Here is a 12,465-nt window from a genome sequence, read left to right on the forward strand (position 1 = left end):
ATTCATTTTCACATTTGCGAAGGCATCGTGAAGCTCATTGACGACTGAGATGAGTTGATCCATCGTCTCAATATAACTGTTGGAGAGCAATAAAAGAAAAAAAAAGAGGAAAGAAAGAGAAAATCCGCAATATACCTTCTGTTGGGTATTTTGACAGCACCACTACCACCCCTCACTCCCCTTCAGGTGCATACAGTGTAAGAGTGAGTGACTAATTGAGTAACCAAATAGAGAAATAACAATCGCATGCAAACGGAGTGTCATGGAGGCTTCAGCCAGACCCAACCACCACTGTCATGACGTCAACCGAAGACACAAAGAAGCAAAAACATAAGCACGCACGCACAGAAACAGACAAACAAACAAACCAGGACACTCAGAGAGATGAGGAGGGGGCCAAAAATTAGTTTATAAATGGTATCCCCAAACATAACCGTGGGAGACCCTTTTACGCAGTTGAACCGCAGTAAAAAGGAGATATTAAATGCAAAGGAATAAAACAAAACTCAAAGTAAGAGACACATATCCATTGCTATCCCTACGAAAGGTGCAATGAAAGCAGCAACGACACAATTACCATACATAAAAGGTGGAAAACACCTGTTTTTCACACATATTCTTTACTCATCTCAACAACCGTTCACGTTTTTCCCCGAAAACTGCATTCATTTCTTTTTTCTTCCCTTCAACGTAATCTTATATTCGCATGACATTCACTATTTCTTCCCTGTTTTAACTATCGTCTTATCATTCATTTTCGCCCTTATTGTTCCGCTTTCTCTTATCAGCACCTCTGACGGCCCAATGCCATTTGGAAATATATGTTGAATAGCAAACGACGACGATTATTACGACGTTTTAAGTATTATCTGAGTTGTTCATACAGGATCTCATGGCGGATGTGTATCGTTATTATTGTGACTAGTTTATCTTTTTTAAGAGGGGTCATATTACCGATCCACAATTTCGATTGCCTTACATCTTTGTGTGTTTTTCTTCTCATCGTGGGGCGTTTTCCCTTTTGCGTCGTGCATCTTCGCAAGAAAAAGACCAATTCAGAGAAGTCATACGGTGTTACAGACGTGATCATGAAGATCTTTTGGTGGCATTATTTGCTCTGAGAGAGGAGAGTTGAGTAACGTACAAAAATAGTGTCACATTGTGGAGACTATACCTGCCTACAATCAGTTGACTGTTTTACTTTTGTTAGTTACCTTTTCTCGGATTGGTTAATATGTTTGTAAGTCAACATACAGCGCTGGTGGATCGGATAAGGGTGACATTATTGTGGATTTTTATGTGGATATATGACAGGGTACGCATGTGTCCGCACAGTCTCTTACTGTCCATAAAAGGTGATCCCCTATGTTACCGAATTACCGCATCTTGGTGCGTTAAATGTAGAGTTTCTTAGTCTGAAAGGTCCTCATTTCTGATGAGATTCATACCATTAAGATGTGAGGATTTGTTCTCGCATAGTTGATAATGGTTTGTGTCTTGATGTAGACTACTTCGCTACTCTTTGGTAAGTGTAGTTGTGAGAAGGTTACGCGGTTCTGCACACCACAGTGACGGTATACCCTCATCTGTAAGAGTTAAACGTCAAGAAATCTGTTTCATATTATTCTACTGGCTCGTATATTCGTACTCCAGAATATATATATATATAACGAAACTATTTATGTACGGTTCATCAAGCTTGAGTTAAGGTTAAAGAGGGTTGATAGTGTGGATACTCCGTCCTCTCGGTCTGGCAGAGTGAGCCCTTGTTTAGGGCAATAAGGAGGGATTGACTCTTTGTCACCTCAACCGAGAGAAATTTTTTCTGGGTGTGCTTTACAGGGTAAAACCAATCAATGTAGTGCAAGTAGTATGGCACGTAATTCTCTTTTTGTAGTCACAGGGTTGCGTTCCGCAGTCTCCAGTTTTTTTTATTAGTGATCTCGGTGGAGTCATGGGAAGAGAGCAGTATCCTCCCTCCATCTGAGAAAGCGACATCTACACTACCATCAGTGGAGAGAACATATATACGGTGTTTATGATGTGCAGGGGTATTGAAGTTGATGTGTCTTTGCTTGAGTAGAAGTGCTTTTTCGTTGGTCATTGTGCGATTCATAGGCAATTAGACTTCTATTCTGATCTACAAAGCTGAGTTTTCTTGGTTATATGAGGAAGGAGCTCTTTACGAACCTGTTTTTTTTTTTTTTTTTGCACAGTTTATCTCTTATAATACTCAGATGATTTATGTGTTGATATACGAATTTGTAGATATCCTAACGGGGAGACAACCAACATCCCATAAACAAATTCTTCAGTGGACACGACACCCTTCACAAGATCTATCAGATTTAGATTCAGTAACTCTAGGTATTGAGCACCGCCTGCGTGATGAGAGAGCATTATGAATTATCTTGAAACTTCTTTGGCTAAGTTGTGCTCAGATTTCTGCTTACCATTCATACCAAAATTGTTCAAGTCCGTTTTAAGGTATTTTTGGTGGAATCTGTTGTGAGAGCCCATGTTAGGTAGCCGGTATATAGGAGCTAAGAAGATCCATATCTAATGACAAATGTTCGAATATCATGTAGTTTGGGTCCTACTCCTTTTTGAGGAATGAATTTTAGTTGAGATATATGTGTGGCTGTGGAGGCACATTGCTTGGATGAGGCCACAATGACTGTTAGCCGCAGATCCAACGGCACGCTGAGGAACTTTGTTATCAGTAGGCTAAGTGACCCATTGTGGTCGTGATAGCGCATCTGGCAATCACAATGGGTCACTTAGCCTACTGATAACAATCATCGTTCATTCTGTGCACGTATGTCTGTGTGTGTGGAGAGAGAGAGAGTGAGAGAGAGGATGAACCACAGGGCTTCACATTTTGAAGGGTTTAAGTAAAGGCCATTAGTTTGACTCCACTCGTGCAGTTTAGTGGGTACTATATTTGACATTGGGGCTGTATTTTCTTTCGATTGACCCCTCATGGTGATTTACAGATCACTACAATAAATGTCTGCTAGGGGATATCGGGGTAGGCATTCATTAATTTGAGGAGTGGATAGAGGTAGAGTGAAACAAACAACAAAAAAAAAAACATGCCCCCACTAGAGATCCCTTTGGTACACCTCGTGACATTTTCCTCCTCTCACTGTGAGTGCATACTACTTATGTCTTTGCATAGCATTTGGAAAGGAAAATGTAATAACCATCTCCTGCAATTCATTCCAGATATATGTACAAGTATTTGGGCCAAGATTGTATGATCAATGGAGTCAAAAATGTTACTGAAATCTATAAGCATCAGCAGAGTTTGGTATGATGTATAGTCTACTTGTATTCCCTTTCCACTTTTCAAGTTGAACCTCGTGGTAATAATTCCTGTTGTGTTCAATTTCATCTATCAGATGAAGCAATTGCATTTTAGTGGCATGACTATTGGTGTCGGTGTAGCTTCTATACCCACAGCACTCTCTTCAACACCATCTTCTCAGCTACTTCATTTGCGAGAGAGATAACACTAATGGGACGGTACGAATCTAACGCTTCTGATGACTTTCCGGGCTTCAGGAGCGGTACAATTATAGCCTACCGTCACTGATGCGAGATGTGGCTAGTTCTCCAACTGTCGTTAATGGAACAAATTAACAATTGTAGGCATTTATCAGATAAGTGCCATAACGGTTCGCCATAAACCTCATAAGGTCCGGGTACTTTCTCGAGTGGTATATCACGTAAGGCGGCGCATAGTTCTGGTATTGTGGACCGTGCATCTATACAGGGTGTAGAGGAACCTATCGCACTCCTGGTATCGTAGTGGAATGTGTCTTCCTGCGTGACCATTTTTGAAGAGGGGAAAATAATAGCCTGAGGAAGAGTTCAATTTTTGTTGAAACCGTTAAAGAAGTTTTTGTCTATAAGGAAGAAAAAAAAAAAAAAACACGATTAAATGTGCTTGCCGTCTTTTCTGTGGTTCAAAAATGATGCTGTCCGTGGTAGGTTAACGTTGATGTGACTGACGGAGAGGATGCTCAATATTCTCCAGACATATACCACTAGAATAGGTGTTCTCTGAGGTTCAACCTACTGAGACATTGATGATACATATGTGTGTGAATCTCTTTTTTCTGGTTTATTGAAGATAATGATTCTTTCCTATTTACACTTCCACTTCGTGGTCTTGTGAGGGAAGTCTTGGGCAGTGGGCCTTTGTATCATCGTCAAGATGATCTGCTTCCTTCAGCGTGGTCTCCCCAAGTGGTGTGACCCTCAGGATGCATGCCTCGTGGATAGTGCGTCCGCAGTGTAACTCGAAAGGGCACGCAAAAGTTTCAATATTAGGCATTATTTAGCAGTGATTGTGTCGTAAAAGCAGTAAATCAAACTCTTTGTTGAAGGAAACCCAATTGTACTTTTCCCAGATGTAGAAGAATCACTCTGGTGAAGAGTCTGCTGTTGAGGGGGTTGCTATATTTGCAGTCAAGTGTAGGTTGAAGGTAAGCATGCAGTGGTCACTGAACGTTGAAACAAATGATGTTCATTTTAACACTCCAAGGAATTGTGACCTTGTTAGATCAACGTAGGATCTTTTCGTTTTACCGCGTGTAAACGTAAGCTCCTCAGATGCCTTAGGCAGCATAAGGGTGTCCCGTATACGTGCAGAGGTGTAGTGGTTTCTCTGCTGTGTCCCCCCTTGGGGAAGGTTCTAGGAAAGGTTCCCACCATGGATTATTTGGAATTGATATTCCCACAAAGGAGGAGCAGGTTCAGTAGAAGGAATTACATGACTAGCCGCCCAATGATTTGGAAACCACTTTCCGTGGGGTAGCAAGTAAAGAATTGCAACAATCATGCCTCTGTTGTCATCTAGAGTCACCTTCTGCACGATTACTGCTTTGGTGTTAGAGTCACAGTCGGGAATTGTAAAGGGTATACGGTGAAAGCTCAGCGTCCTGCGGACAAGGATTGCTACATCATCTCCTCTAACACGGCGTGTTTATGTGTATATGTAAAGTATTTGCCAGTGTACACGATAGAAATATGGAATGATAATATCCTCATCACCTGGAAAGCAATGATGTCCTCATCTTTCGACACTAGGATCACGAAATTCGTCGCCTTCAATGAGGCCACATTCATCTGGAGTACTCAGAGAGGGCCTAGATTTGATACGATGTGGTCGCCCCGCAATAACTTCTGCAACTTTGTTCCACTTCTCAGTGTCCCAACGATAATAAGAGAAGCGATGCAAAAGGAAGAAGAAAATAATTTCTTCTTTTTGGACACACTCCTTCAGGAGTTTATCTTGTGCCCTTCCAGTACACCTGTCAAGCATACACTACAGTTCTACATGACGTAGAACAGTAGGAAGCGCTTGACTTCCCTCAACGTAGAGGAAGTACTGAAACCTGACACCATGCCAAGAAGGAAAGCTGTGCCAGATGTGTTCAGATATGATAGTTGATTTCATGTTTTGGTTTGTGTACTCTGTTGTGGACATTTCAAAGAAATCTCCCCCGTATCGGAATCTCAGGTATACTGCAGAAAACCTTGTTTTTCTCAGTTACCTTTCTTTTTTAAGTACAAGGGGAAACGCCAAATCTAAACGCATATTCGTGTTAGTATGGGTTGTTTTAACCGTTTTATTTCAGATCTCTATGGTCTTTTTTTTTGCAGATGGGTCGCCTTCCTTCTCTCCGCTTTTTTTCCCTTTAAATTTCCCTTGTAAGCATTACATTGAATGATAATTGCCTACTACTTCTTTATTAATCTCCATGGGCTTGAAAGTACTTTCGCTACCTTCTTTTGCGTTTTGATATTTGACTGTGAATTCATTTCTTTATCCAGTATTGTTCCATTTCCCACCACCTTAAAGACACATGCAGCTATTTTCACAAGTTTTTCTTCAATGGCGAAAGGTACATCGATTTTTCCTGTTTTTTTTATTCATCCTTGCCCCATTACTGTCACTGTTTCTGGTTTTAGCCTTACTGGATAGCAGACCTGCCTCATTGAATGGGATAAGCGACCGTTCGACGTGGTCAATGCAGGTAGTTAATCTTCGCAACGAACCAAGAGTGGTTTTTCTTGTTGTTCAGACAAAACCGACTCTGGGTTGGTGCAAAATGCTTCTTAGCTCGTTTCTCTCCAACGTGTCTGTGATTTCTATTGCCTACGGGAGGAATTATACGCACACACATCGGCCCCAATGGATTTTGAATTATATTGATCGTGAGGGTTTACGAGAGGATGACATTGTTGTTGTGTTTGATGGTGGGGACACCCTTTTCACTGGGGCCCAGAGGGTACAACAAGCATTGACACACTTCATGGCCACAACCGCACCTACTGCTGAGGCTTTTGATGCTGCTGCTGTGCATCGAGGTGAGGCTTCAGCACCCATACTTTTCTCAAGTGAATCGTTTTGTTACGCACCACAACTAGAATTAGTTATCCGCAAAGGACCAAAACCTCATTATAGAAAGTGCCTTTGGTTTTATACACGAATGTGGAAAGCAGCAGCGATAACACAAAATAGACGCTTGTCGCAACAGAAGAAAAAGGAATACCGTTTCCTTACTTCAGGCGGTTATGTCGGACGCGTATGGGCGCTTCGTGCTGCGACTCTGGCGTACACCAGATTGCTGGAGACACGGAGTGATTGGTGGTGTGATCAGTCTATCTGGACATTGCTTTACATTTGGAGTGTTTCTCAAGTACCTGGAGTTCCAACCGAACAACGTATACCGTTCGGTTTTATTGACCTTGACTACAACAAAATTTTTTTTATTTCTCCCTCTAAAGGAGCTTTCACAAATTCTGCTATCTTTCACTTCCCAGGTCCTATGGATGGGTGGCAACCGTTTCTCCCCAAAATAATAAATCACACGTTATGGATTAAAGAGATTTATTACAGCCCTCAATCCCTCAGGTCAGTCAGATGTCGTGTGCTTTCCGAAGCGTTTGTGAAAGTGCAAGATGCTTATGGCTACACTCACGCCTACCGTTATGGAAACTTATGTCCTGCTAAGGATGCACTGAAGTTGAGTTGGCTTGCGAGTGCGTTTCCAAAGTAAATTTCTTTTTTTCCTAACTTCTTGCTTCTCCACCTTTGTATTTATAAAAAAACACATTGATGTAATTCTTTTCTCTAACCTTGTTGCTTGGTTTGGGCGCCTTTAGTAACGTCTGCCTGGAATAGACCCATTTATGGGAGCACTCACCAATTCAATCTATTGGCATGAAGTCTCAGGAGATCCCCATATTCTGTTTTTTTTTTGTTTTTTTTTATTTCTCTGGAGGAGAAGGTGATTCATCAGAGTGGGATAACGTACTATATGAATACATCTTAGTTATATTGGGTCTCTGGACCATGCTGGGTTAATGAGTAATGTGTTTTGACTACTCTGTACGTTAGTCATGGCTCCTGCTTCAAACGTCTACAAGATAAGTTCTCCCTTGTGGACGCAATCCTATTTCTACTACTATCATCTTGTTTGGAAACGCAGGGTTTATTATGATAGTTTCATCGCCTGTTACTGTAAGTGTAGCGATGAAGAATGGATATGTTTTTTTTTTTTTTCTTGTTGTTCTTTCCTCTTTGATTGTTGCTGATCACACAGGGTCTCCTGAGTCAATATGCATTTGCTTCTCTTTTCGATTGCAATGAAATATGACACATGCTACGGGGTGTACTTCGTGATGTGCGATTACGAAGGCTGTACCCAGCTGCTCTTGGTAATAGTGTCATTGGTTCCCTTAGTATGTAGCCCTTCATATTTGCACGTGCCGTGTTGTTGTTGTTGTTGTTTCTGAGAGTATTACCGTCAATGTATACATTTCTTTGATTCTATGCTGGATCTAATATCTGTCTCTATATTCATCTTTCATCCCCTTTTCTTTTTCCTGCGTATATCTATGCAAAGCAACACAAAAACAAACACACTCACACCATTAAGAAATGGAGAAACACTCCATGCGTCACCTACTGTAGACTGCACATGTCCCTTTGAACTGCACCTGCGAGTGTTTTGCTGCTTCCGTACAACAGCTGCCACAGAAAGGAGAAAGTGCTTGGCAGGCGTAAGCTGTCTCTACTTAATCTGAGAATGAAGGCAACTGACATTCTATTCGTATTACTATTTCTGCAAGGAATGTGGATAATGTGATTCATTGCTGCATAGAGAGAAAAATGTTACCAGAAAGGCAACCTGCCACTAAGGTGAGGCTTGGTTAAGAGGAAGAGAAAGTGTCGTGTGATGAAGTGGCTGGGATAATGAGACCAAAGCGGAATCTCCTGCTGAGGGAAATCTTTCCCGCTGCAATCATACTACACAGAGATCGTTTCAGTGTTAAAAAGGGGAGGAAAACAAATTTGTGACAAATGGTAATGATGTGAATTTCCCTAAAGGTAAGTGCACTGATCTTGTTATTGGTGAGGGATCTATATCCGCCACATTTACTCCTGCTGATTTTGTGTTTTTTTTTTAAGGTAAGTGCACTGATCTTGTTATTGGTGAGGGATCTATATCCGCCACATTTACTCCTGCTGATTTTGTTTTTTTTTTTTTTTTTTTCGGGTCTTACTGCATCGAGTCGAAGAGTAAAAACTTGTGCTCAGGACACCGACGAACGGCCAACCTCTGCCTATATCACATTTTAGCCGAAAGAGATTGCGAATACGAGAAGATTTGTTCGCTTTGCTGTTCACAAAAATACGCATGGACTTGGATTTGCCTATGAAGTTATTGTTAGAATTGAAATGGTGACTTATGCAGATAATATTAATGGTAGCTATAAAGCAATCCGATCGATGAAAAAACCCCACTGTGGAAGAGAAGACACGTGACCGCTACCATGGTCGATTGTCCAATGAATGTTTTTTCATCAGAGATATAATGTTTAAACCTCGGATTGGGAGTGGTACATTGAAAAGGAAGAACTGATGAGTCGGTACACTGGTGAGACTCCCGGCATGTTCTACACGGCACTGACACTTGCAGCATTTCATGATGGAAAAAAAAACCAAGTAAATTCCTTGACAATGCGGGCCACCTCATCGTGGTGCCAAGGTCCAGTACCTCGTATTGTCAGAGGAAGCAAAGAGTCAACGACGTTTTTCTTCTTGAAGACCCGTTGGCGCTTAAACTACGGCGCTATAAAGCACCAGGGCCAGCCGCATCATGCTGGGGCAAAAATATATCCAAGAAAGTCCTTGGGCGCGTGTCGACATGGTGTCAGCTGTATCACCCCCACCAGGTTGCTGCTGAGTGGTGGTGTATGAATGTGAAAGAGCTGAAGTTCAACCAGGGTTATTAAGGAAATGTTAGAATCAATGGAATTTGTGACAAGGTGAAGGTGCAGTACAAGGGATATACGGACAAAGACAGGTGATATAGGTGCTTAGAGGAGTGCCAAGTAATTGATGTGAAGGGCGAAGTATTCAAGAGTGGAAGTATTCGGTCTCCCTATTTAAGAGACGTGTGCATGGGGATGCTGGAAACCGCACCTCCAACTGTTGAGTATCCAGAGTACGTGGATCCTTGGAAGAACGAAGAAAATGTGCAGGAACAGACTACTCACACGTCTGGGAATGAACATGTGACACAACCGAGTGCTGATGGTCATTATGCAAATTCTGCGAGTAAAACGCACATTAAAAGGCTTGAGGAAGCTGCTCTACAGTGTTGTGATATGAGCCAGCACATCATTTATACTGGTGTGGTCACTGATGAATCTATTGCTGCTGCTACTGTACGTGCAATTCCCACACCTACAACTCTTAATATTGGGACTGAATATCACCAGTCTGGCACAACAACAAACAAAGATTCTCCTGGAGCTCAAAGTGCCGTACATAAAGAAGAGGGTGTAACGTGAGGGCCGCGTGATACTGCTGTTGCTGCCACTTCTCAATCCGCATCTAATCCAAGTGGCATTGACAACCCAATACAGTCCCACAATACTCTTGATTGCGCAGATGGTCGGTCTCCACACACGGCAAACAAAAGTTCTTTGAAGGGGACGAAGTTAACTGAGGGCCAAATGAATGAAGTATCAAAACATGTAAATGTAATGGTTATCTTGTGTCCTGACAGCACCATCATGGTCTCCTACATGGTCCCTGTTGCGCTTCTTGTGTGTGTTGTTGGTTTTGTGATGGTTCTATGAGAGATCCATCCATATTCAAAATAATAAACACTTTTACTCATTACGGTCCTTTGAAACAAATTCCATTTACCACTACACATTGACCGTTCTTTTTCTGTCACCTTGCGAAAAGAATGATCGAGTCTTACGTTATTAGGTATTAAATCGTGTACTGGGGTTTTAACGTTTCGGATAATTTGTTCTTTTCATTCCTAATAGTCTGTCAAACGTAAGTTTCTGAAAGCCCACCCCACCCTCTCTACCCCGGGCGGGAGGCGGGCTAAAAAGGGGCTTCTCAGCACTTTCATTTTGTCAGTTCTTAGTATGTTTTTAATAAATAACTATTTTAGAAACATTAGAGATTTGTTTTTTTTATACACGATGGGGCTCGAATTCGTGGAGGATAAATACAGGGGCTTTCTATTTGTTTTTCTGTTCTGTTTTTACGGTGAGAGTGGGGCTAAGATTATTCTCTTGTGGTTTCATTTAGTTTGATTCTTTCGAGGATGGTTCTTTCCTTTTGCATACAATTTGTTTCTCTCTTTTTGTGTAGGTATTTGAGTGTTTCTATGTTTGTTTAGAATAAAACATCCATTTGTATATACTTATTACTTGTATGATGAACACTTAAATTATATTGTTCTTTCTACGGAAGCGCGATCCAGAATGACCTCCTCCTTTTATTGTTTTCAATTACAATTACAGACATAAAATGGAAATCTTATATACCGTTTTTGGTCTCTTCTTGGTTTGTTTTTTATATCCACTAGGAGCTCTTCTTACGAGAGTGTAAAAGGCAAATAAAAAACATTATTAGTATATTATTTGTGAATAATCTTAAACTTTTTATTATTATTTCTAACTACTTTTATGGTGTACTTCTTCTCTCTATCCCTTTTTATAATCATTAGGTGATAGCTAGCGAGGCATCATGGGAGACCACTCATCAATAGATTTTACCGAAAAATACGCCCTGACGGATAATGATCCCATCGGTGAAGGGGCATACGCTGTTGTTTACAAGTGTGTAGATCGTAAGACCAAGCAGGAGTTTGCGGTAAAGGTAGTAAACAAGGGAAAAGCTGGTCCGAAAGATATTGACAGTCTTGACTTTGAAATACGAGTAATGGAAAAAATTGGTCACCATCCGCACGTTGTTGGGCTTATCGATCATTTTGAAAGTGAGTCACGAATATATCTTGTCTTGGATCTTTTGAATGGTGGTATGCTTTTTAACCACATTGTGCGATTATCGCACTACAGTGAAAAGAGTGCAGCTGACTTGGTGAAGAACTTACTTTCAGCGCTTGCACATATACACTCCAAAGGCATCATACATCGTGATCTTAAACCAGAAAACTTGCTTCTTCGGCACAAGGATGATTCCTCTGCTAATGGTGTATCATATCTTTCAGATATCTGTCTCGCTGACTTTGGTCTTGCAGGTACGATCCCAAGTCGTGTATGCTGTGGTTCTCCATCCTATATTGCCCCAGAGGTAATCAATGTGGGGTATTACTTAACTCAGCGTGAACCATATGATGAAAAGTGTGATATATGGTCATTGGGTGTAATTACATATATCCTTCTCAGTGGACGAATGCCATTCGGTGCTGGCTCGTACAAGGATACATTTCGAAGAATTGTATCAAACAAATGGAGTTTTTCAGAAGACATATGGAATTCAATTTCACCAACTGCAAAGGCGTTTATAACCGCGTGCCTTACACAAGACCCAAAACAACGTCCCTCTGCACAGGAACTTTTGAAACACGCGTGGGTGAATACAGACCAGCCAGATCGTCATTTGTGGGAAAGTCTGCAAGAACTACGGCGCTTCAATGCACAGCAAATGTTACGCGCCGCTGTTCATGTCTTCTGCACCACACACTCCTTACTTGGGAAGCTGGATGACACACCACCTTTTATGAAATATTTACGGCATCACGATGTGCTTTCTACTGTGATTGAAGTACAGTCACAGACGGACGCTTCCAAGACACATTTTGTGGACTTTGGAAAGGCTCTAAATCCCCCACCGGGATGGCATTTGCAAGACTGCTGCACCTGTCCTTCTGAACTTGTCTGCCGTCACATTCAGAATGTTAATGAGTATCTTTTTGTGGGAAAGCGCAGCATGGATGTCTATCCTCTCATGGATGAACTGCTGCTGTTGAAAGAGGATGCTGAGCGTGCCGTTAAAAAGAAACCAAGAAGTAATAAGGCGCAGAAGAATCTTGAGAAGGTTTTACATGTGATTAAAGCGGCTACTGCCTTTTCCGAAGCCCTTGCAAAGATACCACAAGATCAGCGTAAACT

At 41.5% G+C, this 12,465-nt stretch overlaps 5 protein-coding genes across 5 annotated transcripts; all 5 read left to right on the forward strand.

Moving 5' to 3' along the window:
- Nucleotides 1-5,438: 5,438 nt before the first annotated feature.
- On the forward strand, nucleotides 5,439-5,741 carry TM35_000093450 (uncharacterized protein; the record flags this gene model as incomplete). The annotated part of the gene is made up of 1 exon (XM_029024584.1): nucleotides 5,439-5,741. One exon carries the CDS (start codon nucleotides 5,439-5,441, stop codon nucleotides 5,739-5,741), a length of 303 nt encoding a protein of 100 aa, XP_028884361.1.
- A 381-nt stretch (nucleotides 5,742-6,122) lies between these two features.
- On the forward strand, nucleotides 6,123-7,073 carry TM35_000093460 (expression site-associated gene (ESAG-like) protein; the record flags this gene model as incomplete). The annotated part of the gene is made up of 1 exon (XM_029024585.1): nucleotides 6,123-7,073. One exon carries the CDS (start codon nucleotides 6,123-6,125, stop codon nucleotides 7,071-7,073), a length of 951 nt encoding a protein of 316 aa, XP_028884362.1.
- A 1,868-nt stretch (nucleotides 7,074-8,941) lies between these two features.
- TM35_000093470 (BES15S03c) lies at nucleotides 8,942-9,280 on the forward strand (the record flags this gene model as incomplete). The annotated part of the gene is made up of 1 exon (XM_029024586.1): nucleotides 8,942-9,280. One exon carries the CDS (start codon nucleotides 8,942-8,944, stop codon nucleotides 9,278-9,280), a length of 339 nt encoding a protein of 112 aa, XP_028884363.1.
- A 203-nt stretch (nucleotides 9,281-9,483) lies between these two features.
- TM35_000093480 (uncharacterized protein) lies at nucleotides 9,484-9,876 on the forward strand (the record flags this gene model as incomplete). The annotated part of the gene is made up of 1 exon (XM_029024587.1): nucleotides 9,484-9,876. The coding sequence occupies one exon, from the start codon at nucleotides 9,484-9,486 to the stop codon at nucleotides 9,874-9,876; it is 393 nt and encodes a 130-aa protein (XP_028884364.1).
- Nucleotides 9,877-11,077: 1,201 nt separating this feature from the next.
- TM35_000093490 (myosin light chain kinase) lies at nucleotides 11,078-12,463 on the forward strand (the record flags this gene model as incomplete). Its single annotated transcript, XM_029024588.1, has 1 exon — nucleotides 11,078-12,463. A coding segment is annotated over one exon (1,386 nt), but the record flags the coding sequence as incomplete, so codon positions are not given.
- Between the last annotated feature and the right edge of the window lie 2 nt (nucleotides 12,464-12,465).

This window comes from Trypanosoma theileri (genome assembly GCF_002087225.1).
Source record: "Trypanosoma theileri isolate Edinburgh chromosome Unknown TM35_Tth_9_V1, whole genome shotgun sequence".
NCBI classification, from domain to species: Eukaryota; Euglenozoa; class Kinetoplastea; order Trypanosomatida; family Trypanosomatidae; genus Trypanosoma; species Trypanosoma theileri.